The following is a 21,602-nucleotide window of genomic DNA, read 5'->3' on the forward strand; positions in this document are numbered from 1 at the left end:
CTACTGGGTTACCTATATAATTACCTAGAGGAGAAAGGCTAGGTAGCTGCTATATAGTTGGATATAGGCAACTGGTAACCCTACATATATCTAAAGGGAGAGATATCCTAAATGACGAGGGATGTATTAATGTTTGGATGTAATAAACAAAAGAAAAATCTAGTCTATTCATAAATCTATGTCTAAGCTATATATAGGCTGGTTCTGCCTTCTTGTGTACTCTGCCAGACAGTGAGGAGACTCAAAAAACCACTGCACCCAGTTGCCCCAAGTATAAAAAGAGGTCTATAAGATGGATAGCTTCAGATTGGACTCGAGCGTTCAAGTTGTCAAATCTTAGTATTTATAAAGCTACGCCGAGTCGAGGTTTTCTGATCTAATCAATCTAGGATGCACAAAATTGAATCGAATGAAAATTAATTTATTTTAAGAGACTCGATCCAGGTATGTACAACACAAACATGGACACGAAGACGGAAAAGACGCTCGGAATCAAAACACCGACTCGGGTAGATTCGACCAGATAGAAATGGAGTCACACACACCAAGGTACAAGATACAGAAGAAAGACATATCCCAATACAACATCATTCAGCTCTGGCCAGCACATTCGGACACATGTTTTACGCGAAGTAACTCTTCCACAAAACACCAGATAGATCTTCCAATTGGTCTGCAGTAAAAGCCTATAGAAACAAAAAATATTAGTAGCTGTCAAATATATGGAAACTTATGTAAGCACTCACCTTTGCATCAATGTGCCAGGTATCCTGTCGGGTCTTTTTGAATTCACTTATAATCGACTTCACGCTAGAGCCAACAACGCCGGGATCATGAGCAGCGCGAATACTGAGTGTAGTCAATGCCTCGGGCATCCAGTGTGGTGGAGGACTGTTGTAAGGGAAGGCCTGGATAAGAGCCCCGAGACCTAGAACAGCACCGTGTCGAACAATGACGAGACGGTTGTGTTCGGGTGTAGGAGTACCTGCGCCTGAAGAAACAGCAGAGGAGAGTCCGGAGCGGAAGTTCTTAGGTTTCTTAGGCAGAGGGTTGTCTGCGAGAAGCTTGGTGAATCGCTCCTGGAAGCGGTGCACCATCTTGTCCCGAAGATACACGGGAGAGCATCGGATCATACCGGATAAAGTTGCTGATGCACCAGCGCGCACTTCGTGCTGGGAGTCCTCCAGCATAGATGCGATACACTCGAAGAGCTTATCGCGATCGGCAGAGACGAGGAGGAAAAGTCGGCGGAAGTAGATGATCTGAATGTTGATCATGACACGTAGACGCTGATGCCACGAGGGGGAGGTTTGACCGATGCGGATGAGAGACTGGATGAATTCAGAACTCTTCTCGGCAGGGTAGGGGATGTTAGGGAGATGGCGGAAAACGTGGTATGCGAGAGACTGCAGTTCAGGATCTTCCTTGACATCCATCATATGCAGAAGCTGCGCGGTAAACACATCAGGGAAGAATGGAACTAGCTGGGTGCACTCGTGAGAAGACAATGTGGAGTCCAACCAGAGCAGCACGGTCTTACTACCAGATGTGTAGGAAGATGGTGTCTGTTGACCAGGAGTTCGCTCATGCCGCCACGCTTCAATGCGAGCAAAGACGCTACGGACCATCTTGGAGAACTCTTCAGTGGGACGGTACGGGTAGGTACCGACAGACGATGCTGCCTTCTGAGCGTCAAGCAGATGTTGGAGATCTGGGTATGACTCGTGGTATCTTGTACGGTGGATAGTAGCTAAGGTTTGTCCCATAGCTTCTCGCACACCCTTGTACGGGTGATCCAGATGTCCTAAGAAGTCCTCGACAATTGGCTTATCAAGCTGGAAGTGCCAGCCGGCGTCAATGATGCACTGGTGCAAGAGGTTGATCTTGGAGCTCTCCTTGAAAGCGGCGTTTGTCGTCATATCTAAGCGGAAGCTGGCCAGCCAATCTACTAGAGGCCAGGCACGTCGAGGATCGCGGCATTGGAGGATCATGTGAAGGAAGGTAGTCCAGTATCCTGAATTTTCAGGAGTAAGACCATCTGTGAAGATCTTTCGCACAATGGGGAAAGCGTATTCCCAGACCTGGGTGCGCTTCTCCACACTGCCGTCTGTCACAGAACTGATCAAACCTCCAAGAATCTCTGCAGTGGCACGGTGCTGGTGCTTATCGCTACCATCCTCGAAAACATTTTGAATCTCTTCTTGAATGTCCTTGAAGGTAGCAGTGGTAAGACCGTCTCGAAGCATGAGTTCAAAGGCGTAGAGAAGCATCATAGCGGAAGACATGCGGAATTTATCCGCAGAGGGATCTCTGGGCTCCTGCTTCAAGTAGATGAAGAACTTGGCGAACCACTCACGAGTGAACAATTTACCAATATGAGTTCGTACTTTCCACTCCACGTCATCATACTCAATGTCTCGTTGCACATTCGACTTGTATGCAGGCATTGTCTTGCCCCATACTAACCAACCGGGGAAATCATGATCAATGTAGTATTCGGCTTCAGGCTTAGCAAAGCTGGACAAGTACTCCTGGGTCCAATCCTTCTCATATGGGTTAGTTGCTACCTTGATCTTTGCAGGGAAGCGCTGGTGCCCAAGGATGTAATTCCTGTACTCATGGCTGCAAATAGCACGAACGTCGATCATAGTGAAAAGCGCAATGAGTGCCTGCGAATACATTCCACGGAGACCAGGATGATCATCAATGGCACCCTGAGTCACCAAGTTGATCAAGTTTTCGCTGGCGACATAATCGAACCGCAGACCCATGGTGACAACAATAGTCGCGGCACGGCTCGCAATCTTCCAATGAGAGATTCGAGCCAAGTCGACCAGCTCTTCGGCCAACTCAGACTTCTTCTTCTCGATCTTGGCACGTCTATTGTTGATGGCTACACGCTTTTGCTCAATATCTTCAGTGACATCGCTGCTTGGCGCAATCGCCTCCACAATGCTCTGATCTAAGATAGCCATCCGCTCCATGGATCGGCCATAGTCCATGATTTGGAAAATGGCACTGGAACAGATCTTTTGCACAGATGGCTTATCGACTGCGCTGGCGTCAAGGAAAGTTCTGATCAAAGCGGGTGTGTATTTCCAGTTCCGACCAGCTGTCTTTGCAACGCTGCTCAACAGCAGTGAGAACAAGGCTCCCTTGATACGTGCATAATCGTTCTCTCTGACACCAGTCTGCAGCGCCTTGAGAAGAGGGGGAATTATGAGAGTGCGTCCGCCCCATACGCACTTGAGGGCTGACTCGCTAGCATTTTGCGCATTGCGGCGTGTCTCGGTGTAAAGGGACACACATGACTCAGCAAGATCAAAGAGAAGAAGTTCATCGAGCTTGGATCGTGACCGGGGAGCGGCATTGTGCCGGAGACGTTGCAGGTGGTAGACGTTGGCTCTACGTACTAGCAGTGCTCTTGGGTAGTCCTTCCTGATACCACTCATCTTGTATGGGTGAATATCCGCAGCTAGGAGTCGTGTCACGCGATCAAGGACGTGAGCGGATCTTTCAATACCGACATCCACAAACCAAGAGCGGAATGCAGAGTATAGGGCTCCAAAGCATGGCACATCATCCTCTTGCTTATCAGACAGGAACCGGTGCACCAGATGCAAGACCCAACCAGCTTGCTCACGAATTTCATGAATAGTGTTGAAAAGGACGTCCCCTTCCTCAAGAGGATATCCGGTGGGATATGAGAAGCTTTCCTTAACAGCTGCATCGTCTGAACTATCAAGGAAAGATTCAGACTCATCGTCGCCTTCACCATTCATGGCCGAATCATCGGCCATCTCAAACTCTTTGGAGCCAGCAGAGTCACCATTCGAGTACTCTGGCGAGGACTTCGACGCTGCCTTTGGATCGAAGAGTACCGATATGCCGGACAGGAGAAGTCGCAAAAGCACAAGGTTACGAGTGACTTCATCTGACCACTCCTTGCCACTGCCGTCACGCTTGATACTGGATGTCTCATTCGTTAAGCCAGACAAATGTTTCAGAGCGCTTCCAGCCTGGTCTTTGAAAACCTCGACCGCAAATTCTAGCTCCTCTCTCTTTGGCACATGCCAATGAATGTTCAGCTGATTTACATCGGCTTTGTAGCTCCAGTGATTGGGACCGGGGGCTCCCTCGACATCGGTTGGCTCGTACATGGAATAGTCCCTAGTGTATGTGCCAGTAAGATTGAGCAAGAGGTGGTGAATGTAATTTGAGATGTGCACGGTCGGGATTCCTCGGCACATCTTTTGCATGTAAACTGCAATGTCGAACAGTTCTTGTCGATGAGCAAGAACAGAATCGCCGACATGGACCACGCACATGCTCAACATGCTGACGTTCCAAACCAATCCCCGGTCACGAGGGAGAACGTCAGTACCGGTAGTTCGAGTTGAACCAGCACCATTTTCTTCGATTTCGGTGCGAATGGCTTGAGTCAGAACAGGAATGAAGCGCTTGAGTGCCTTTTCAGGGTTCACCTTGCAGAGAGCATTGCAAATGAATGCCATGGCATCTCGTGCTTGGTGAATGACATGATTCGACACAAAATCAACAATCTTTCCCAGTGCAATATCGTAATACTCCGGGGACAAAGATGCTAGGAGAGGCATAAAAGTAGCAGGGAGAGTGTTGACGATATTCTCCTCCGGTGAACCATTACGCACTCTGGTCACATCAGGCAGATTTTCCAACAAGGTGAAAACACGACCGAGGAAGGAGATAGTGAAGTCACCAAAACCACAGGTCGAGGAGCGGAGAATCATCTCCTCCGTCTCATCGTCCAATTCTGTGTCATAATTCAATTGGACATCAGATCCCTGTTCCTCCATTCGCTCCATCTCACCACTAATCCATTGCATGGCCAACATATTACAATTAACGTCTTCTCTGCCCTTGGTCATATCGACCATAGGGATATTGTAGCACGCGGATTGAATGAATGAAAGAGCATGAAGGGATTTCTCGAGATCATTAGCATCGATACCGGGCAGAGCCAGGCCGAGGAGAGTGGTCATGTGGCAACGGTATCCTCTTGTTCGAGTAATAATCCGAGACAATACTTGCATGGCGCGTAGAGAGGAAGTGGTTCGGTGAACTTCCACAAGGCCTTGCAAAGAGGGATAGATTCTCTGTAAAGCGCCAGGAAGAATGAGGTGTGGCTCAAGGTATGCAAGTCCTTGAAGGGTAGATAAGGAGAAGGTCATGGCAGTGCTGCTTTTGGCGTAGATACCCATGAAGATTACGTCCCGGAGGCACAGAACGAAGCGACGTTTCAGTGGCTCGGTCAGTCGACGCTCAACTGGAACCTCCATCTCTCCACTCTGCTCTCGGTTCCAACGCATCACGAAGAAATCTGTTAGGTAGTACACGAGCTGCGAGAGGGTCTTTGTCCAGCTTCCAGAGTTTGAAGGATGGAAGAATGTCTCGACAGCTTGGATAAGACCTTCCAGCTGGCTCAGAATCGAGTCCTCCGACTCGAGACATGCGGGTGAGAGAGACATCACGATCCAACGAGCAATGTGATGCGCCACAGGGTGCTTGCGCGTATCGCGATCAAGCATGATTCCTAGACCAGAAGAGATATCGACTAGTGCACTGTATGGTGAAGTCGATTGTCCTACAGGAATCTCTAGCAGTCTGAGAACGCCGGTAAAGATAAGGCCGGACTGTTCATTTGTGAAGATACCATGCTCCGAGAATGGGATGTGACCAGCTGGCAGTGAATCCCGAGCCAATCGCGAGAGATAGTCCAGGTATGTTGCGTCGAAGGTTTTTGAACGACCGACCAAAGACCACAGATGAAAGTGTGTTGGTAGATAGTTCTGGGGCAGTAGATCACCGCGGTTAGCAGGAGGAGGCGATGTTGGCAGCATCAAATTGATTAAACCAGCAACCACAAAGGCACCTTCGGAAAAAGAAGTGGTGTAGTGTGGGAGGAACTCTTCCAACATTGCAGGCAGCTCGCAAGGGTCGATGAAAAGTTGAGCAAAAGCGCAAAGCTTGGTCAGTGTCTTCACATTGCGCTTGAGGTTGGTGGAGTGGACCAGACCGGACTCAGTCGGTAGAACGAATGCCTTAACTTCCTTGTACAGAGGCTTCCAATCCAAGGTAAGATCTTTTACAGGTCTCAAATAGTGCTTACGCCTGTGTATTGTAGTTAGTTTTCATGGGTTTATTGTCACGTAGACATTTCTTGGCTTAAGGTCTAGCTCACTTGGTAAGAAGCATAAACATGCTTGCAAATCGCTCCGCGACATTTGGATCGATGCCTGGCGCCAACGCGAGTTCATAATACAGCTTCACAAGACTGATCCGTTCCGTTCGGGTCGGATCAAATTTCAACGAGAGCCATCCTCTGAGCTCGCGTGTCCAGTGCACAGCTCCGGGGCTGAAATCCCCCGCTTCTACTGAGACATACAGGTGTTTCAGGATCTCTCGGAGAGTCCGATCCCGCTCTGTTTCATCTTCTAATTGGTATGGGAGGTATGAGAAGTATGGATAGGTGCGCGGTCGGACGCGGGCTTTCGGTTCACCGTCGCCGTTTAACGCGGCGGGCTCACCACCTGGAGAGGTGGCCCGTGAGATCTCTTGTGCATGGGCGAAATTGTCGGATGTGAGAATCGCCTTGGGGGTTGGGGCGTCCATAATCGCCTATGAGGGAGGAGGTGGAAGGTGGGATGAGGAGCAGCACCAAGGTGGAGATGGGGCCGGATGGAGGAGTTGGCGAAGACGTCAGACAGGACTCTAATCCAACTAAAGTTCGATACATTAGCGACTTAGGAACATTCTCAAGATACCAAATAGCTTCGATTTAGAGGTATTGAAATTTTCATTTTTCTTGACAATCAAACTGGAGAGGAATTTCTATACATTTACCATGGAACTGATAGTTTCCTAAAGACGTAGGAGTTTGAAGCCGGTGGATGTCCGTCGCACACGGGTTCTCATGAGGTGGCGTGGAAATCAGCAACCTAAGCTTAACTCGAGTGAAAAGCTTCAAGGAGAAATCCAAAAAGAAAGTAACAGATGGATGGGAGTTTCTCTTCACGTAGAGATATGGAAGTGCAGATGAATTCAAAGGAGAGTTGCCCTCTCAGGCTGATGACATAATTCCACCGTAAAGTCGAGCTTTGGCCCAGTAGCTCTTTTTTTGGGTAGAGATGGAAGATTTGGGGGCCAAACAAGATAACCTCAAAGTACTCGAGATATTTGGACTTATTATATAAAATATGATTCAAAATATTCTCTTATAATAGTTTTCCTTTTTTTTTATTATTATTATAGAGTACTATTTATCAAGAAACTTCTGGGTGTTGTGTCGCTAAATAGCCCAACACGTTCTTAGGCAGACACTCCCTTACGCAACCGGCGCTTAGTACCTAGCCCGTAGTAGCCCTTAGTAGCCCGTAGTAGCCCGGGGTACAATGTACGCAATCTAAAAGCGGAGAAACTACATCTTGAGTCCATTTGAGGTTCGAATAATAATTATTAAACTTTATGCCGGAGGTAAGAAAGAACCATATAGAACTCCTTGGATCAAAGCATAGGCCACCATCAGGTGCGCGGCAAGCGCTAAGCTGCGGGAGTTCTTGCGGGAATCTTGGAAACATTCCATGCCAACAGAGACTAAATACCAATACCATACGGGGTATCCTGATGAGATTCGGTTGACAATTTGGACATGATAACTCGTCAGGGCTAGAACGGCTAATAGACCCTGGGGCACTGCAAGGCGGAGAAGCATGGAGCCCGGGCTAAGCATTGACGGCGCCTGATTGCCCGCATCGGAACGCAAGGTAGACGGCGCCCGAAGAGCCCAAAGCGATGATTTGCACATGATTATGAGGATCGGTGTAGCGAGCACAAAAAGAGGCAGATTGGAGATGGTCCAATAGCGAAGAAACCCCACATTCCTGCAGCACGTCAGTTTTGGGGCCAATTTTTTTTTCAAGTATCAGGCGAGGGGAGAAGGAATTAGCTTACCAATAGTGACTCTGAACCCAAGTATAGATATTTGGTAGTGTCCAACCACACCATTCCCGATCCAGCTCAGTCAGGCAGTAGGTTTTGTAAGCGATCACTTGAGGCACGAGAACCCCAAGTGCCACAATGCTCCCACCCGCTATGATAACGGCTAGTCGCCGGCTCCTGTGACGGGACGGGCCTTGTGTTAAGGTTATCCACGCGAGAAAGATAGCATCATATGCAAATAGGAATCCACTCAGGAGTCCATTGCTGCGAACGATTGTTGCAACAGCGAACAGACCTCCCGCAGTCAGAACTTGCAAGTCTCGCAAAGTCGAGGCACCTTTAGATTCAGAGATCAATGAGGACGAATACAGGTAGAAGCCCAGGATGTTGAGGAAAGAGAAGAGCGACTCGCCATAAGGCGCTGAGAGAAAAGCACCTGCTGGACAAATAATATGAAGAGCAGCTGACAGAAAACAAATCAATTGCTGCGTGACTGTCGCGTGACCAAAGATATTGGCTGAAAGTCCAAAGAGTGCTAAAACAGACAGATAATGGGCGACGTGGGACAATACAACCCCAATTAAGGCTGTTGATACAGGGCCCCCCTAGGCCGCAAGATTTGATTAGTCCTATTGATGTTCAGCAATGTATCATTCTGCAGTGTGTGTAGGATAGATGTACCTGCAACAAACCAACCAAGTACTCTAGGGTACCCAAAAGCCCATTCCTGTTCGTAGATGTATCCCTTTTCCGCGGTATGCACGAAATAGATGGCATCCCATCGAGCCAGTTTCAATGGCCATGGCAATGCGGTGACATCATCACCGTCAAATGGGATCAAAGTAGTGGAAGTATCATAGCCTGGTCCTGGACAGGCAACAACAATTATAAACAAGAGAGTTTTCCATAACCAGAAGGCAGTTGTCAAACTCTGGATAGGAGTTTCCAGCCGGAGTAAGGCAGGGGTTCCCGTTGACATCACGAATTCAAGATTCAGTATAGAATTCGATCAGTAATCTGCACCGATCTTAAAGGTTCTAGTCTTCAGCGGATCCACTAGCAAACCCACTATGCCAAAAAAGCCCCCCAAGGAAAAAAAAACCGCAAAAAAACAAAACCAAAGTTGGTATTGATCAAATGAACCCGAGGCATGGCGAAGTTGACAAAACACTTCGGGCGGGTCCCGAGGTCCCGTGCATAAAATGAGTCAGCATAAATGCATAATTCTCACCTAAGCTTGACTTCCACCTGTGCATAAGAGTACCTAGGTAGAGCTACAAGATCTACCTCGCTTCACTAGCACGATCTTGCCACAAATTAACTACATATCAGCTGCGATTCATGATCGACGGCTTTTTGCATATATACATGCTCTCCTCTACCTGATGTACTCTGTACAGGTAAGTACTTTTCCTGCAGCTCAAGGTGGCAAACATTTGAATCCTATGCATAAGGTGGCAGGGAGCAGCTGGAACCACTTGCAAATTATTGGAACTGACCCTCTTCTTGGCAATCTGGTCACCCGCCAAGCAGAATTTGGCTAATATCCACCGGACAATGGCGATAATTCCCTCTCAGCCCTGCTGAATTGAATCGAGGTCTTTGTGCGAGCGGTCGGTGTGATCTTGATCATGATCGTCATGGCCCCCAAAAGTTGACGGCTCTCAAGTGCTCTATTTACGTACGCAATTCTAGTTGGCCCCCAAAATTGAAGCCACAAGCCGATCTACGGGGATTTACGATTTCTTTGAGCACTCGCACTTTCTTTGCTCGGAGCTTTCATCTATGGAGTATCCCGCACTCCATGGACACTTCAAGTTGCAAAAGCCGAGCATTTAAACTTCTCCGATGAGTAAGGACTAGAATGGTGGGGCGGCGCATAAAACTGTCCGATTCCCACCGGAGTCCAAATTTTGTGCCGCCTCCGAAGTCCTTTGTTTTGGTCGGCGCCGATTCAAAGCATTAGCTCAGCGGGATGAAACAAGCAAATATACTCATGGGAGATCTTTCCGACCCTCCGAAACGGAGGATGAATTCTCCCCATACTTCCATGTGTTCCCGAGGGATTCAAGTATTCCGGCCCCGGGGGCTCCTGATGGAGTATATACCGCGACAAGTAAACAGCTGGATCCAAAGTATGAAAAATTCGGCGGTCCGCACCATAACTCCAGTGCTCATGTCCCGCACAAATGAGTCCCACTTGGTTGAATACTCCGAGGTCTAGAGTTCATGTCCACGGGTATGTATCCTCTAGGTTTCTTTCTAATGAGATCATACTGTGGCTATGTAGGACAGGATTATACCATAAAATAGCTTAGTCAGAATTATGTAAATTAGTAATAGCTATTAACATCTGAGTAGTAATGAACTAGCATGTTAACTTGTTTTTGAAGAGCTCTCTCACACTCTCTCAAGATCAATGAAGTGAAATCCTGCCTGATGGAACCGGATACCGGATGTGGTCGGAGACCGTAATGACCGATGCCGTAATAGAGATTTGATCCACATTGTGATCAGTATAAGGCTGACCGCTTAATATTATCATTTTGTGATTTTATTTTTTCTTAGTTTTCAATGGTTTTTAACCTTGGAAGCACTAGACTTGAAAAGTAATATTAATATTAAATCGTTCCTACAGGTTCCTTCCATTATACATTGCTTCCTTTTTTCCCCTGCGTCCCCTTGCAGTATTTTCCTTTATCCTTTCTATTTCTCCTCTTCCTCTCTTTTTTCTATATCTGATTATTCTTAACCTTGTCATCCTTTTTCTATATCACATTTTTCTTTCATACGTGCCACTTATACCAATCTGGCATCATCCCCACTTCCTGGCCTCAAACTAGCCTGCTCATCTTATTTTCCCCCGCACTGAACGCGTGGACGCCCCCATTGAATGCCTCGGTGGATATCAAAGCGTCATATATCATAAACGCGGGTTTTCTCCAGGGCACCCGCTGAGAGTCCAAGAATGTTACTGAATCTTGGTCTTACAGCGGATGCCGCAGCTGCTCATACTACCGATCCTAGCGTCCACCCAGAAACGCCACCCGCGCAATCTTCACCATCTTATTGTTCAGCTCTCTCCATAGCTACTCTGCCACTCTTGGGCTCTCTATATAACAGATCTAAACAGCTCGATGCTCTTACTGCTTCTCCGGACTCAATCCTGGGTGTGGCTATGAACCCTACTCTCAAATCAAAGGAGGCTGAGTCTGCTCTCCCTAGACCGCGTGTTGGCCGGTCCAACACAGCCACCACCCGCAAAGCTTCCAGATCCAAAACCTCCTATCAGCTTGCCCATCCAGCCGCACACGCTCGTCATAAACGACTCAAACTACGTCCGAAACTACTTCTTCAGCTCCAGCAAGTGACGCACACTCCCCGTCCCCTACCGATCCTGGATATCTTACCGTCGACACTATTCGTGCCCCGATTGGCCCGCAAGTTCCCGACTGTGTTCCGAGGGAGGAATGGGTTGGGCCCGAACGATTTAATAATTGTCACGAGTGAACTATACGAGCGTCGTGTTGGGAAGATTCCGGAAACCTCGACAAACGCAGATGATGATGATGAAGATCAACGAGAAGTAGTGGCCACCATTTGCCAAATACTTCAGGGCGATGCGCTTCAGAAGGGAAAGGCGGAGATCTGTTTGAATTTTGGACCAGTATGGGAAGCTACACCTCTTCCGAGCGGCTCTTACGAATTTGTGACTCGCACGGACAATGGCATAAAGGTCATGCGATGGGCTTTGCGCGCTGGCCGAAATCGCAGATACTCAGCACAACCTAGCTCTGAACCTCGCGAAGATACCAAGCGATTCACGTTTAGTGTTATTGATCCCAATACCCGTCGACATCCGGTGATTGCATCCTTGACGCGTAACCAGCTGGAGGTGTATGATGAATACTCTGCTGTCACTAGATCCAACACCGGCCCCACTACCCCGAGCTCGGGGATGTCTGTGATCAGTGATTTATCGGATAACGAGGGCCCTGAGGAGCTATATACGAATACGAATGCAAACGCAAAAGTGTACACTCTTGACGATGAACTCCGAACGATGATTATTGTGACTGGTATTTGGGTTGCGTTCCGTGAGGGATGGTCCGATAACTTCAGCTATGGCGACCCTATTGCATCTCCCACCAAGAGTGTCGCCTCGCCTACTTCCTCCAAATGCGGAACTCCGATCGGCGCAAAGAGTGAAAACAATAGCCCTGAGCGCGACGAGTTGAACGAACTGAAAGATGTTGTCAGTAATGGGAAACGTGTTGTGTCAATGTCTAGTATGCGCCGCGCGAACACCATGTCACCTATTGATGGACTTAAATCATTCGGAAGTCTATCGAGACGGTCCAACTCCACAGGTGCCACTTTCATGGAGCGTGCAAAGCAACGAAATGCCTCAGCGTCTAGTAATCGTCCCAACCGTCACAGTATGTTCACTGGCACCGGGGAGAATGGTCGCGACATTGTGGTATCTCGACCTGCTTCTTTGCGACAAAATTCAGTAGAGCCCCAAGATGCTCCTGTACAGCCCAAGAACAGATCCAAAGCCAAACCAACTTCCGAAAACGCCAAATCTCATCAGACCCTTCCTTTATACTCAGACCATCGACAGATTTGGGACACAGAAGATCTCAAAGAACCCGAACTCCTCAGTTCCAACCCAGGAAAAAGCAAGCGTCGGCATCGATTCAGTTCTCTTTTCACGATCTTCCATCGAAAGACTCCGGCTCACTAGCCTCCTTTCGGCTTATGTATACCCTAGCATGTTTCCAGCGACCTGTCCATATCTCCCATCAGCATTTGTTTGGATCCGATTGCATGAGGTTTCGGCGTTTACTTTTCTTTTTCTTTTTCTCTTCTCTTCATTTCGCAATCCAGCTGGCTGGTACACAGCGATTTTTATAACCCCCACTCTCAATCTCATTTCCATTCTACTTGGTCTCGGGAATTTCTATCTTGTGTTCTCGAAATTTCTAGATCACTTGCAGTTTGGTTCCAATATATACGGTCAGGACCACTGTGGCGGTTTGTATATTGTTCCCAAACAATCTGTATCTAAGCTCTGGCCTCTTGTCAATCGACAGATTCAGTTCCATGACACGAGTTCATGTGCAATAAATCATGCCCAGGTGACATTGAACACTTGGTAATAACACTAATAGCAATCTGGTATTGATAGCAAATCTTCCAAGGTTGATTCCTTGATAATAATACTAGTACTAAAACCCAAGCTAAAAAAGGTAGACCGTAAGGAGGAACATTTGAAGCGCACGGAAATCAAAACCCTTAGGGTTCCAGGAAGATGACCATTTCCAAGGAGGAGGCAAACCTCCTTACAGCGGCCTGAAGTTCAGTGACAGAGCAACGATTTATGGCTAGATCTCCTTGGCGTTCGAAAGATGTAGAAGATGGCGGTGGTATGGCCAGCGCAAAGTCTGACTGGTCAAGTTGAACTATGAAGATGATTATGTGGGTGTAGGAGTTGGAAGAGTAAGAAATTCATACTGGTACCTGCTGGGGCTTGAAATGATATTGATAGTAGTTAGGTAGAATATGGTGTCTATGTTAGAGAAGGCACATGTGTGCTAAACAGCTTTAACTTATAAGTGCTGATATAGCCTTAGAGGTACCTAAGTACCTATTACTCTACTTATCCTTTTAGGTGTAGTAGCCTAATAAATCTAAGAGTCAAGTAGGAGTCAAGGTAAATTATGTATTAATATAGCTTATATAGTAAAGTTTGATAGACTCTTGATTCTATGGCTTAAAGTTTAACCTTAGGCTTTCTAGCCTGGTATACCTAAAAATAAGATAAAAAAGTGAGTGGTTGGGTAAAGCTAAGTAACATTTGAACGTAGTATTAGCTATAAGGCCTTGCCTGATAGACACTTAAAAATCTGAACTAAGAGAATGGACATAGACTTAGAGTAGTTGAAGTGCATAAACTTAGTCAATCCTGCAGCCTATGCCTTGCCGCCTGGTGTCACCTATGATTACTTGCCATTTGGCATTATTTATGATATACTACTCTATCACCAAGAGCAGGTGCTGGAGCAACGCCCGGCCCTCATACTATTACTAGTATTTCCCACCAGATGCTATACAATCCAGGGCCGCTCCCTAATCGCGCGAATGGTGCATCCCTAAATAAGCAGCTTAGTAGTAGCTGTACACGTCCTCACCTAGACACGTCGTACGTCGACTAGCACCTCAAGTGCAGGATAAGTGTATCCCTCTTTTACCACCACGACCGTCTAGTATCATAGCTAGCGTAGACACAGATCAATTTCTTTCTTTCTTTTTTCTTTTTTTTTTTCCCATATTCCAAGGTTTGGAGAAAACGATTCTAATACTCTTATGGCGGAATCCTGCCGGTCTACATGTCAGAAAATAACGGGAATGGATCATGTAGATTGGCTATTATGTAGAAGAAAGTTTCCGAAGTGGTCATAAAAGTGTAGTCATAAGAAGGGTAATCTCAGCGCGCAAGACGAGGTAGAGCAGGATCTCGTTGTGTACCTAAATCCAGATCCTCCAGGAATGTACGGCCATGGAGCTCATCGGGAAGGTACTCCTGCTCAACCTCCCCGTCGACATAGTTCGGGTTGTATTTGTATTCCTTGCCATATCCCAACTCTTTCATCAACTTGGTCGGGGCGTTTCTGAGGTGAATAGGAATGGGCAGACCAGCAACACCGGGCTCATTCAGTGCGGCAAACGCGTTATTAAGCCCTCGATATGCTCGTGTGCTCTTTTTCGACAATGCCATGGCAACGGTGGCATGAGCCAGGTTTATTCTAGCTTCAGGAAGCCCTACCTTTTCCACAGCAGCGTGAGTTGATATTGCCAGGGTTAGCATGCTGTTGTCAGCTAACCCGATATCTTCAGAAGCGACGACAATCAGCCGCCGGGCAATATACAAAGGGTCTTCACCGGACTGGATCATGCGGGCCAGATAGTACAGCGCAGCATCTGGATCGCTCCCTCGAAGGGACTTATGGAAAGCAGATATTGTGTCATAGTGTTGATCTCCCGCGCGATCATAAACCAGAGTTTTGGTCAAAGATCGCTTCAGATCTTCTTTGGTAATTCCCGCTCGCTTGGAGAGATCCATGGCAAGTTCTAGGAGATTGAGAGAGGTGCGAGCATCTCCATCAGCAAAACGAGCCAAGTACTGAATCAACTCGTCATCAACCAGCTCCGAGGGGTTGTAGTTCGGTCCTTCGATCTTCAAAGCACGTTGGAGGATTGACGCAATGTCTGCATCGGTGAGTTTCGCCAGGGTGAATGTTCTACATCGTGAAAGCAAGGCGTTTTGGACTTTGAAGGACGGATTCTCCGTGGTGGCTCCGATCAACGTCACTTGACCACTCTCCACGGGCCCAAGGAATACGTCTTGTTGTGACTTGGAAAATCGGTGAATCTCATCGCAGAAGATGATGGTCTTCCTGCCAGTCAAGCCAAGTTCGCTGCGGGCTTCAGCGAAGATTTTCTTGCATTCGGCCACTCCGCTACTGGTGCTATTGATTTCCACGAACCGACTGCCCACCATGGATGCTATCACACGAGCAATCGTTGTCTTGCCTGTCCCCGCACTTCCCCAAAGAATCATGCTCGGAACCCGGTCTTGCTCGATCAGCCCGCGTAGTACCCCCGAAGGACCGACCAGCTCTTGGCCACAAACGTCCTCCAGGGTCTTCGGTCTCATACGCTCTGCAAGTGGAGCTGCTTTATGGAATGCATTGACTTTTGGGCGCTTTGGTTGCGGCTCTGCGGAGTCTCCATTGTATTTGTTTTCTCGGGGTAGTGTGTCTTGGGTGAATGATCGTTTTCCATTGAGCGACTTTGATACAGGGGGGATTAGACCGCGAGGGTGAGTCTTTTGAGATATTGGCTTGAGAGGAGGCTTTGCGTGCGGAGGGCGTCTGGAATATGCTCGGAACGGCTTTCTGAGATGAAGGTTCGCCGGGGGACGATGGGGCGTCAATAAAGTTCTGACAATCAGAGTCAATATGATCATTTATCTTTAATTGAGGAACCGAGTTCCCACAAATGGGACAGGACACCATGGCTTGAGTTGTCTCTACCATGCGTAGCTCGTTGCTTTGCGGATTAAATGCGGAGACGCGTCCGACGCGAACGATAAGCCGCTTAGTAAGTCTTATCAGTGCTGCCCAGGTGTAGGAAGTACAAGAGCCACTTTTTACAAGAGTACTCCGTACATGCATGAGCAATTGACGTTATGCTTTAATTTGTTTGAATTTTGAAATATTGGAGTAGTAAGACTCCGGTTTTAGAGTTAGTACCATTTATAGATCTCAATATTCATATATAAAGCATAGTGGACATCATGATAGTGCCTTTTACTCTCATAGATCAAACAGAGATGACAGCATTGCAATTCAAGAGTGGGCAAAATCAATAGATATTATATGATTGTGAGTTTTATATCTCAGGCTCTATTAGGTCCTAAAACTGCCGTGGTTGTACAATTTCTATACTGCATACTACAGTTGCTACTCATACGGAGTATTCCATGTAGAACTGATAAGGCGGGAGCACCGAAGCCGGAACCCCAAGCACGCCATTGGCCGCTTCAACGATACGACTCCCACTCCAGTACCACACTTCCTATACAGCACCCCATGATTGTGGATCGCGTCTTTTTCTCTCTCTCAACTACCCCGCGACTCCTTCGCCCTTCCATCCGCTCCATACCCCTTCCTACCCTCGGCGTAAGAGCAATGTCGGCAACAGCTCCGCGGCCCGATCCCTTTCGCCCCGCAAAGCGAGTAGCGGGGCAACGACAGGATGTCTGGTATGAATTGCGCGATACAAATGGAATTGGCCAAGTTGGCTGAAGATATAACCAGGTCTATTGTCAATGAAGCGGCGGCTGCGTCACCGGTCCAGCCAATCGTGAACATGGGTCAAGGTTTCTTGTGAGTGGACACCGCAGAAAGACATTCCAATGGATAAAACGTTGAGACTAATGTACCTACTCTGTATAGTGGTTATAATCCTCCTAAGTTTGCCATTGACGCCGCGAAGGACGCACTCGACCGGGTGGAATGCAATCAGTACTCGCCGACTAAGGTACTTAAACACAGCCGAGGATGGGAAGTTGATCCAAGCTCACCCAATCTAGGGTCGTCCTCGTCTTAAGCAGGCCATCGCAGATGCATACTCGCCTTTCTTTGGTCGAACATTGAACCCAGAGACCGAAGTCTCGATCACAACCGGAGCGAACGAGGGTGAGCCATTGCAGTGCGGCATACACATAGATACCGTGCCTGACCATTGTTTCTAACCAGGAATGCTGAGTGCTTTCATGGCCTTTATCGAGCCTGGTGACGAGGTCATCATTTTTGAGCCATTCTTCGACCAGTAAGTGGGTGTCTTCTACATCTATGTGCTATACTCATGCCCTATGCAGGTATATTAGCAACATCGAGATGCCCGGTGGTACTATTCGTTATGTGCCTCTGCACCCTCCCAAGGATGGTGCTACTAGAACCTCTCCAGCATCGGAGTGGACTATCGATTTTAATGAGTTGGAAAATAATATCAACTCCAAGACTAAGATGATTGTAAGTATCTCTGATTCATGAGAATTGAACTAAGCATACTGACTCGTACCAGGTTCTCAACTCTCCGTAAGACTGACAACTCTCAATTCCTATCTCAAGCTAACATTTAACAGTCACAACCCCGTGGGTAAGGTGTTTTCGCACGAAGAACTGGTGCGCATTGGCGAGCTTTGTGTGAAGCACAACCTCATTATCTTGTCCGATGAGGTCTACGACCGTCTCTTCTATGTCCCCTTCACCCGAATTGCCACCTTGTCACCTGAGCTCTATGAGCGCACCCTGACAGTAGGCTCCGCTGGTAAGGCCTTCTACGCCACCGGATGGCGTGTTGGTTATCTGATTGGTCCCGAGCACTTGATCAAGTACGTGGCTGGCGCACACACCCGTATCTGCTACAGCAGTGTCTCTCCTCTTCAAGAAGCCGCTGCCGTTGGATTCGAGCAGGCTGAGAAGGTCGGATTCTGGGACGAGAGCCGAAATGAGATGAAGGGCAAGATCGAGCGATTCTGTCAGGTCTTCGATGAGCTTGGCATTCCATACTCCGATCCGGAGGGCGGATACTTTGTTCTGGCTAATATGGCATCTGTCAAGCTTCCTGCTGACTACCCATTCCCACCTCATGTGGCTAACCGCCCTCGTGACTTCAAGCTTTGCTGGTTCTTGATTCACGAGGTTGGTGTTGCTGCTATTCCGCCCACCGAGTTTTATACCGATGCCAATGCTAGTATTGCAGAGGACTATCTCCGCTTTGCGGTTTGCAAGAACGATGATGTTCTTGAGACTGCCAAGGAGAGACTTCGTGGTCTGAAGAAGTATATTCAGTGAAAATCCTGAGAGTCTTACTGAGAATGTTCTTGCATATAGAATTCAAGATTTTTGATATAAGAAAACCTGCCTACCAACTTGAAGCATTGAGATAGTATCCAAGTCTTTTATTTAATACTAGTAGGATCCAGTCCTGAGTTCAAGTTAATGTTCAAGTTTAATGACTTCTTAGTACAGAATGAGGGTAGTACCAGTGACAAGTATTTACAATGTAGAGGAGCGCTCTAAGCATATGCAAGAGTCTCCGAGTCTCCACCTCCATACCAGAGACGACCTCTTTGAATCACAAAACCTCTATCTCGTCCAACAATCCACTCTCCACCATCCGGAATAGAACCATCAACCCGTGGCCAGAACTCATTTTCCAGCTTCTGATTGATCTCAGTGATTCTATCAATCAACAACTTGACACGCGAACGATCAACCTCATTCCCCTCTGTTCCCTTCACAGAGAAGCCATCATGATTGATAAATCGCGCAATAGTGAGATGGGCAGAGGGGTAGATATACCTAGAGGCGACCGGGATACCAGCCTGTCGTACCATATCAAAAACATCTCCCCGGAGATGATGATATGTATACTGGTCACTATGGCTACCAGCATTTCCTTGTTCATTTGAGGCTTCACCCGCAGCAGGAACAAAGCTGAGTGCCATGGCAGCAGAGTCAAAACTGATCATAGGTTTGAGAAGAGGTGCCTGATGAGTGAGTGGATATTCCACAATCTGTGCTGGGCTCATTTTCTCCGAAGACTCGAGAATATGAACTAGGTTACCGATCTGTTCCTTAGTCAAGGAGTGAGCCACTTCCAGCACTGTCGTGTGCAGATTTTCAGAGGGCATAAACCACAGGGCTGTTCAAAATAAGCAATCGTCTTCACTGCTGAGGACTAAAACTTTGATTCAATCGCGACTTACAGGGAGCAACATCCTTGAGTTCATTCTGAACAAAAGCGACCATGTCACGGATATGTGGAGGGGGTTTAGCCCAAATTACCAAACAGTTCCGAGGATCAACAAAACCATCTTCCTTCTCAGGACCATCAAGACGCTTGAGGATTTCATCCAGGCTCCAACCTGGGAAGTTCTCAGAGAGAATGGTTGTGCTTTGCTGCTTGTTTCGGTTTACCCGGTGGCTCTCATAACGCGCTTGCAGTTGAGCCTACTCGGATGGAAAATGTGTTGTCAGTATGTGACTCGCCGTCACTAATAGGAGATTTCTGAGGTGACTTCTCGACTTACTGGGTCATTATTTGTTTCCTGAATCAACAGCTGGAACGGGTTGTCTTCTGCAGCTTTGACAGACATTTTGCAAGGCTTCAAGGGTTGAGGCTGGGCTCAATAGATACCTGCGAGTAAGAAAGAGAGTAAGAAACAGTAATTTTGGACTCAGGTTTCTCAGATACACTGACAGGTACGGAATATGAATTTTGGATGATTTGTTTCATACTAGTAGTACATGTGGTCCATGTGGGTAGTAGTATTACAAATTGACATCGGAATTCCCCCTGAAAGGGCGCGTTTTGCCGTCGCGGTTGACCAGTGTGCATAGCCACCAAAATGGATATGTCTAGAGCTTTAAGTTCCCGCTTTGACAGCTCCTCCTAAGACTCTTGGAAGAAATGGATTTATATTCAAATCCACTATAGTCTCACTCTGGTCCGTAAATCCGAGCCCGTCCATAGCCTGCAGGGTGGTGATTCAATGTTAGCTTCACCTTGGAAGCATCCTTTCGATACGCATCATTGTTGCCAGGCAATAAATGCTACAAACTCGGCAACAATAAGCAGGTGTAAATCGTAATATATAGTCAAGAGCATGAACTGTGTGGAATCGTTCCACTAAAATGGGACAGGGTCGGTTTCCCAGACTTCATGGATTTTGTCCACAAAGTCCGCCATATGTTTTGGGGGTCTTTATATTCTTCTTAAAGTTCCTGTTGGTCTTCTAAAGCAACTTGAAGTGTATTTTTACCTCAAAAGTAAATGCAGCGCAAGATGATAGAAACTTGCTTACCCTATAACGTTTGTGAGTCCTGACTTAGGTGGTGAAATTGGCGTGATATAAAAGGATATTGAGCAACAAAATCTCGGTAATGACTCAAGAGATGGCAGCTTGACGGCAAATGCATAGGACACTCCCATAGACGAGAGAGATAAAAGACTGCTTAGAGAGAAACCAAGAGGAAGCGGTATCGCTCTACAACGACCAGGCAGGGGTCAAAGCCTCCAGATGTCGGGCGTCTCAGGTGTGATTTATTGACGGTGCGTAAGGACTACAGGGCTATCAAAAGCTAACATCAAAGCCAGCTCGTGAATAGTCCGCATTTGCTGGCGACAGTATTGTCGGAATCCCTTCATACCTTTGACGGTATAGTTGCAAATACGGCAATACTGAGGCGACAGCATGCCAGACACCCTGCCATTCACGAGGCTTCACTAACTGCTTCATAATTGAATTGACAGCCATAATAGGACCATGGCAGAAGCCAGATTCATCTTCAATGAGATGTTGGCTTCTAGCCGTTCATGAGGATCACCACTGATATTCACTGCAGTGTCTGGCTCAGCACTCCGTTCATCGGGCATTCCATCGTCCCTGAATAGGTATAATATTATTAAGAAATCATTAATAGGACAGTCTATACCGTATATCGAGAATTTATCAAATGTGAGCCCTTCTTTCAGCACTTGGTTTTTGACTGAGAAGATATTCGGTGTCAGATGACCGCTGCCGCTGTCCGACATAGATCGAATCGGGGTTGCCATTTCAGTCGATGTGAATCATCTAGCTCTCAGTCAGGTCAATTACCAGCTCAAATCTCCTCGTCCTCCATCACGATCACATCAAGTGGTTCCACTGCATCGTCATGTTGTCCTGTATGAGCCAGGTACCACTGCGTGGCCAGGGCGTGCACTGGAGTCGGGCTTCTCACAATGAGCATCACGACCCAATATCCTCAGTTCTTCATCAGAATCGCCACTGGTATCAACGATAATTTCGTGCGAATAGTAAGGGATTCTCGGTTGCGATGAGGTTGACGGGAAAGAGAGTTGCCAGAGGAAACTTCAGAAAAGGGAATTCGTCAGCGGCAAAGGTCATCGGAATCTGTGAGTTAATGATTGAGCGCAAGAATGAATACTAGGTAGAGGGAACCCTGGTTAGTCTCCGAGCTCTCAAAACCACGAGCTAAAGCCAC

General features: G+C 47.4%; 6 protein-coding genes across 6 annotated transcripts; 2 read left to right on the forward strand and 4 right to left on the reverse strand.

The window, feature by feature from the left end:
• Positions 1 to 623: 623 nt before the first annotated feature.
• Positions 624 to 6,651, reverse strand: N7483_004590 (proteasome activator BLM10; the record flags this gene model as incomplete). The annotated part of the gene is made up of 3 exons (XM_057088027.1): positions 624 to 686; positions 747 to 6,150; positions 6,221 to 6,651. The coding sequence occupies 3 exons, from the start codon at positions 6,649 to 6,651 to the stop codon at positions 624 to 626; spliced, it is 5,898 nt and encodes a 1,965-aa protein (XP_056947856.1).
• Positions 6,652 to 7,501: 850 nt separating this feature from the next.
• On the reverse strand, positions 7,502 to 8,956 carry N7483_004591 (uncharacterized protein; the record flags this gene model as incomplete). Its single annotated transcript, XM_057088028.1, has 3 exons — positions 7,502 to 7,919; positions 7,990 to 8,582; positions 8,681 to 8,956. The coding sequence occupies 3 exons, from the start codon at positions 8,954 to 8,956 to the stop codon at positions 7,502 to 7,504; spliced, it is 1,287 nt and encodes a 428-aa protein (XP_056947857.1).
• A 1,989-nt stretch (positions 8,957 to 10,945) lies between these two features.
• N7483_004592 (uncharacterized protein) lies at positions 10,946 to 12,724 on the forward strand (the record flags this gene model as incomplete). The annotated part of the gene is made up of 1 exon (XM_057088029.1): positions 10,946 to 12,724. One exon carries the CDS (start codon positions 10,946 to 10,948, stop codon positions 12,722 to 12,724), a length of 1,779 nt encoding a protein of 592 aa, XP_056947858.1.
• A 1,743-nt stretch (positions 12,725 to 14,467) lies between these two features.
• On the reverse strand, positions 14,468 to 16,009 carry N7483_004593 (ssDNA-dependent ATPase MGS1; the record flags this gene model as incomplete). Its single annotated transcript, XM_057088030.1, has 1 exon — positions 14,468 to 16,009. One exon carries the CDS (start codon positions 16,007 to 16,009, stop codon positions 14,468 to 14,470), a length of 1,542 nt encoding a protein of 513 aa, XP_056947859.1.
• Positions 16,010 to 16,634: 625 nt separating this feature from the next.
• N7483_004594 (kynurenine--oxoglutarate transaminase) lies at positions 16,635 to 18,404 on the forward strand (the record flags this gene model as incomplete). Its single annotated transcript, XM_057088031.1, has 8 exons — positions 16,635 to 16,807; positions 16,863 to 16,931; positions 17,001 to 17,085; positions 17,138 to 17,243; positions 17,304 to 17,376; positions 17,426 to 17,579; positions 17,632 to 17,645; positions 17,693 to 18,404. The coding sequence occupies 8 exons, from the start codon at positions 16,635 to 16,637 to the stop codon at positions 18,402 to 18,404; spliced, it is 1,386 nt and encodes a 461-aa protein (XP_056947860.1).
• Positions 18,405 to 18,628: 224 nt separating this feature from the next.
• N7483_004595 (uncharacterized protein) lies at positions 18,629 to 19,711 on the reverse strand (the record flags this gene model as incomplete). Its single annotated transcript, XM_057088032.1, has 3 exons — positions 18,629 to 19,257; positions 19,322 to 19,565; positions 19,646 to 19,711. The coding sequence occupies 3 exons, from the start codon at positions 19,709 to 19,711 to the stop codon at positions 18,629 to 18,631; spliced, it is 939 nt and encodes a 312-aa protein (XP_056947861.1).
• Positions 19,712 to 21,602: the final 1,891 nt, after the last annotated feature.

The sequence above is a fragment of the Penicillium malachiteum genome, assembly GCF_028827825.1.
Source record: "Penicillium malachiteum strain IBT 17515 chromosome Unknown utg000002l:1.0-8849297.0:1.0-8852440.0, whole genome shotgun sequence".
Lineage (NCBI taxonomy): Eukaryota > Fungi > Ascomycota > Eurotiomycetes > Eurotiales > Aspergillaceae > Penicillium > Penicillium malachiteum.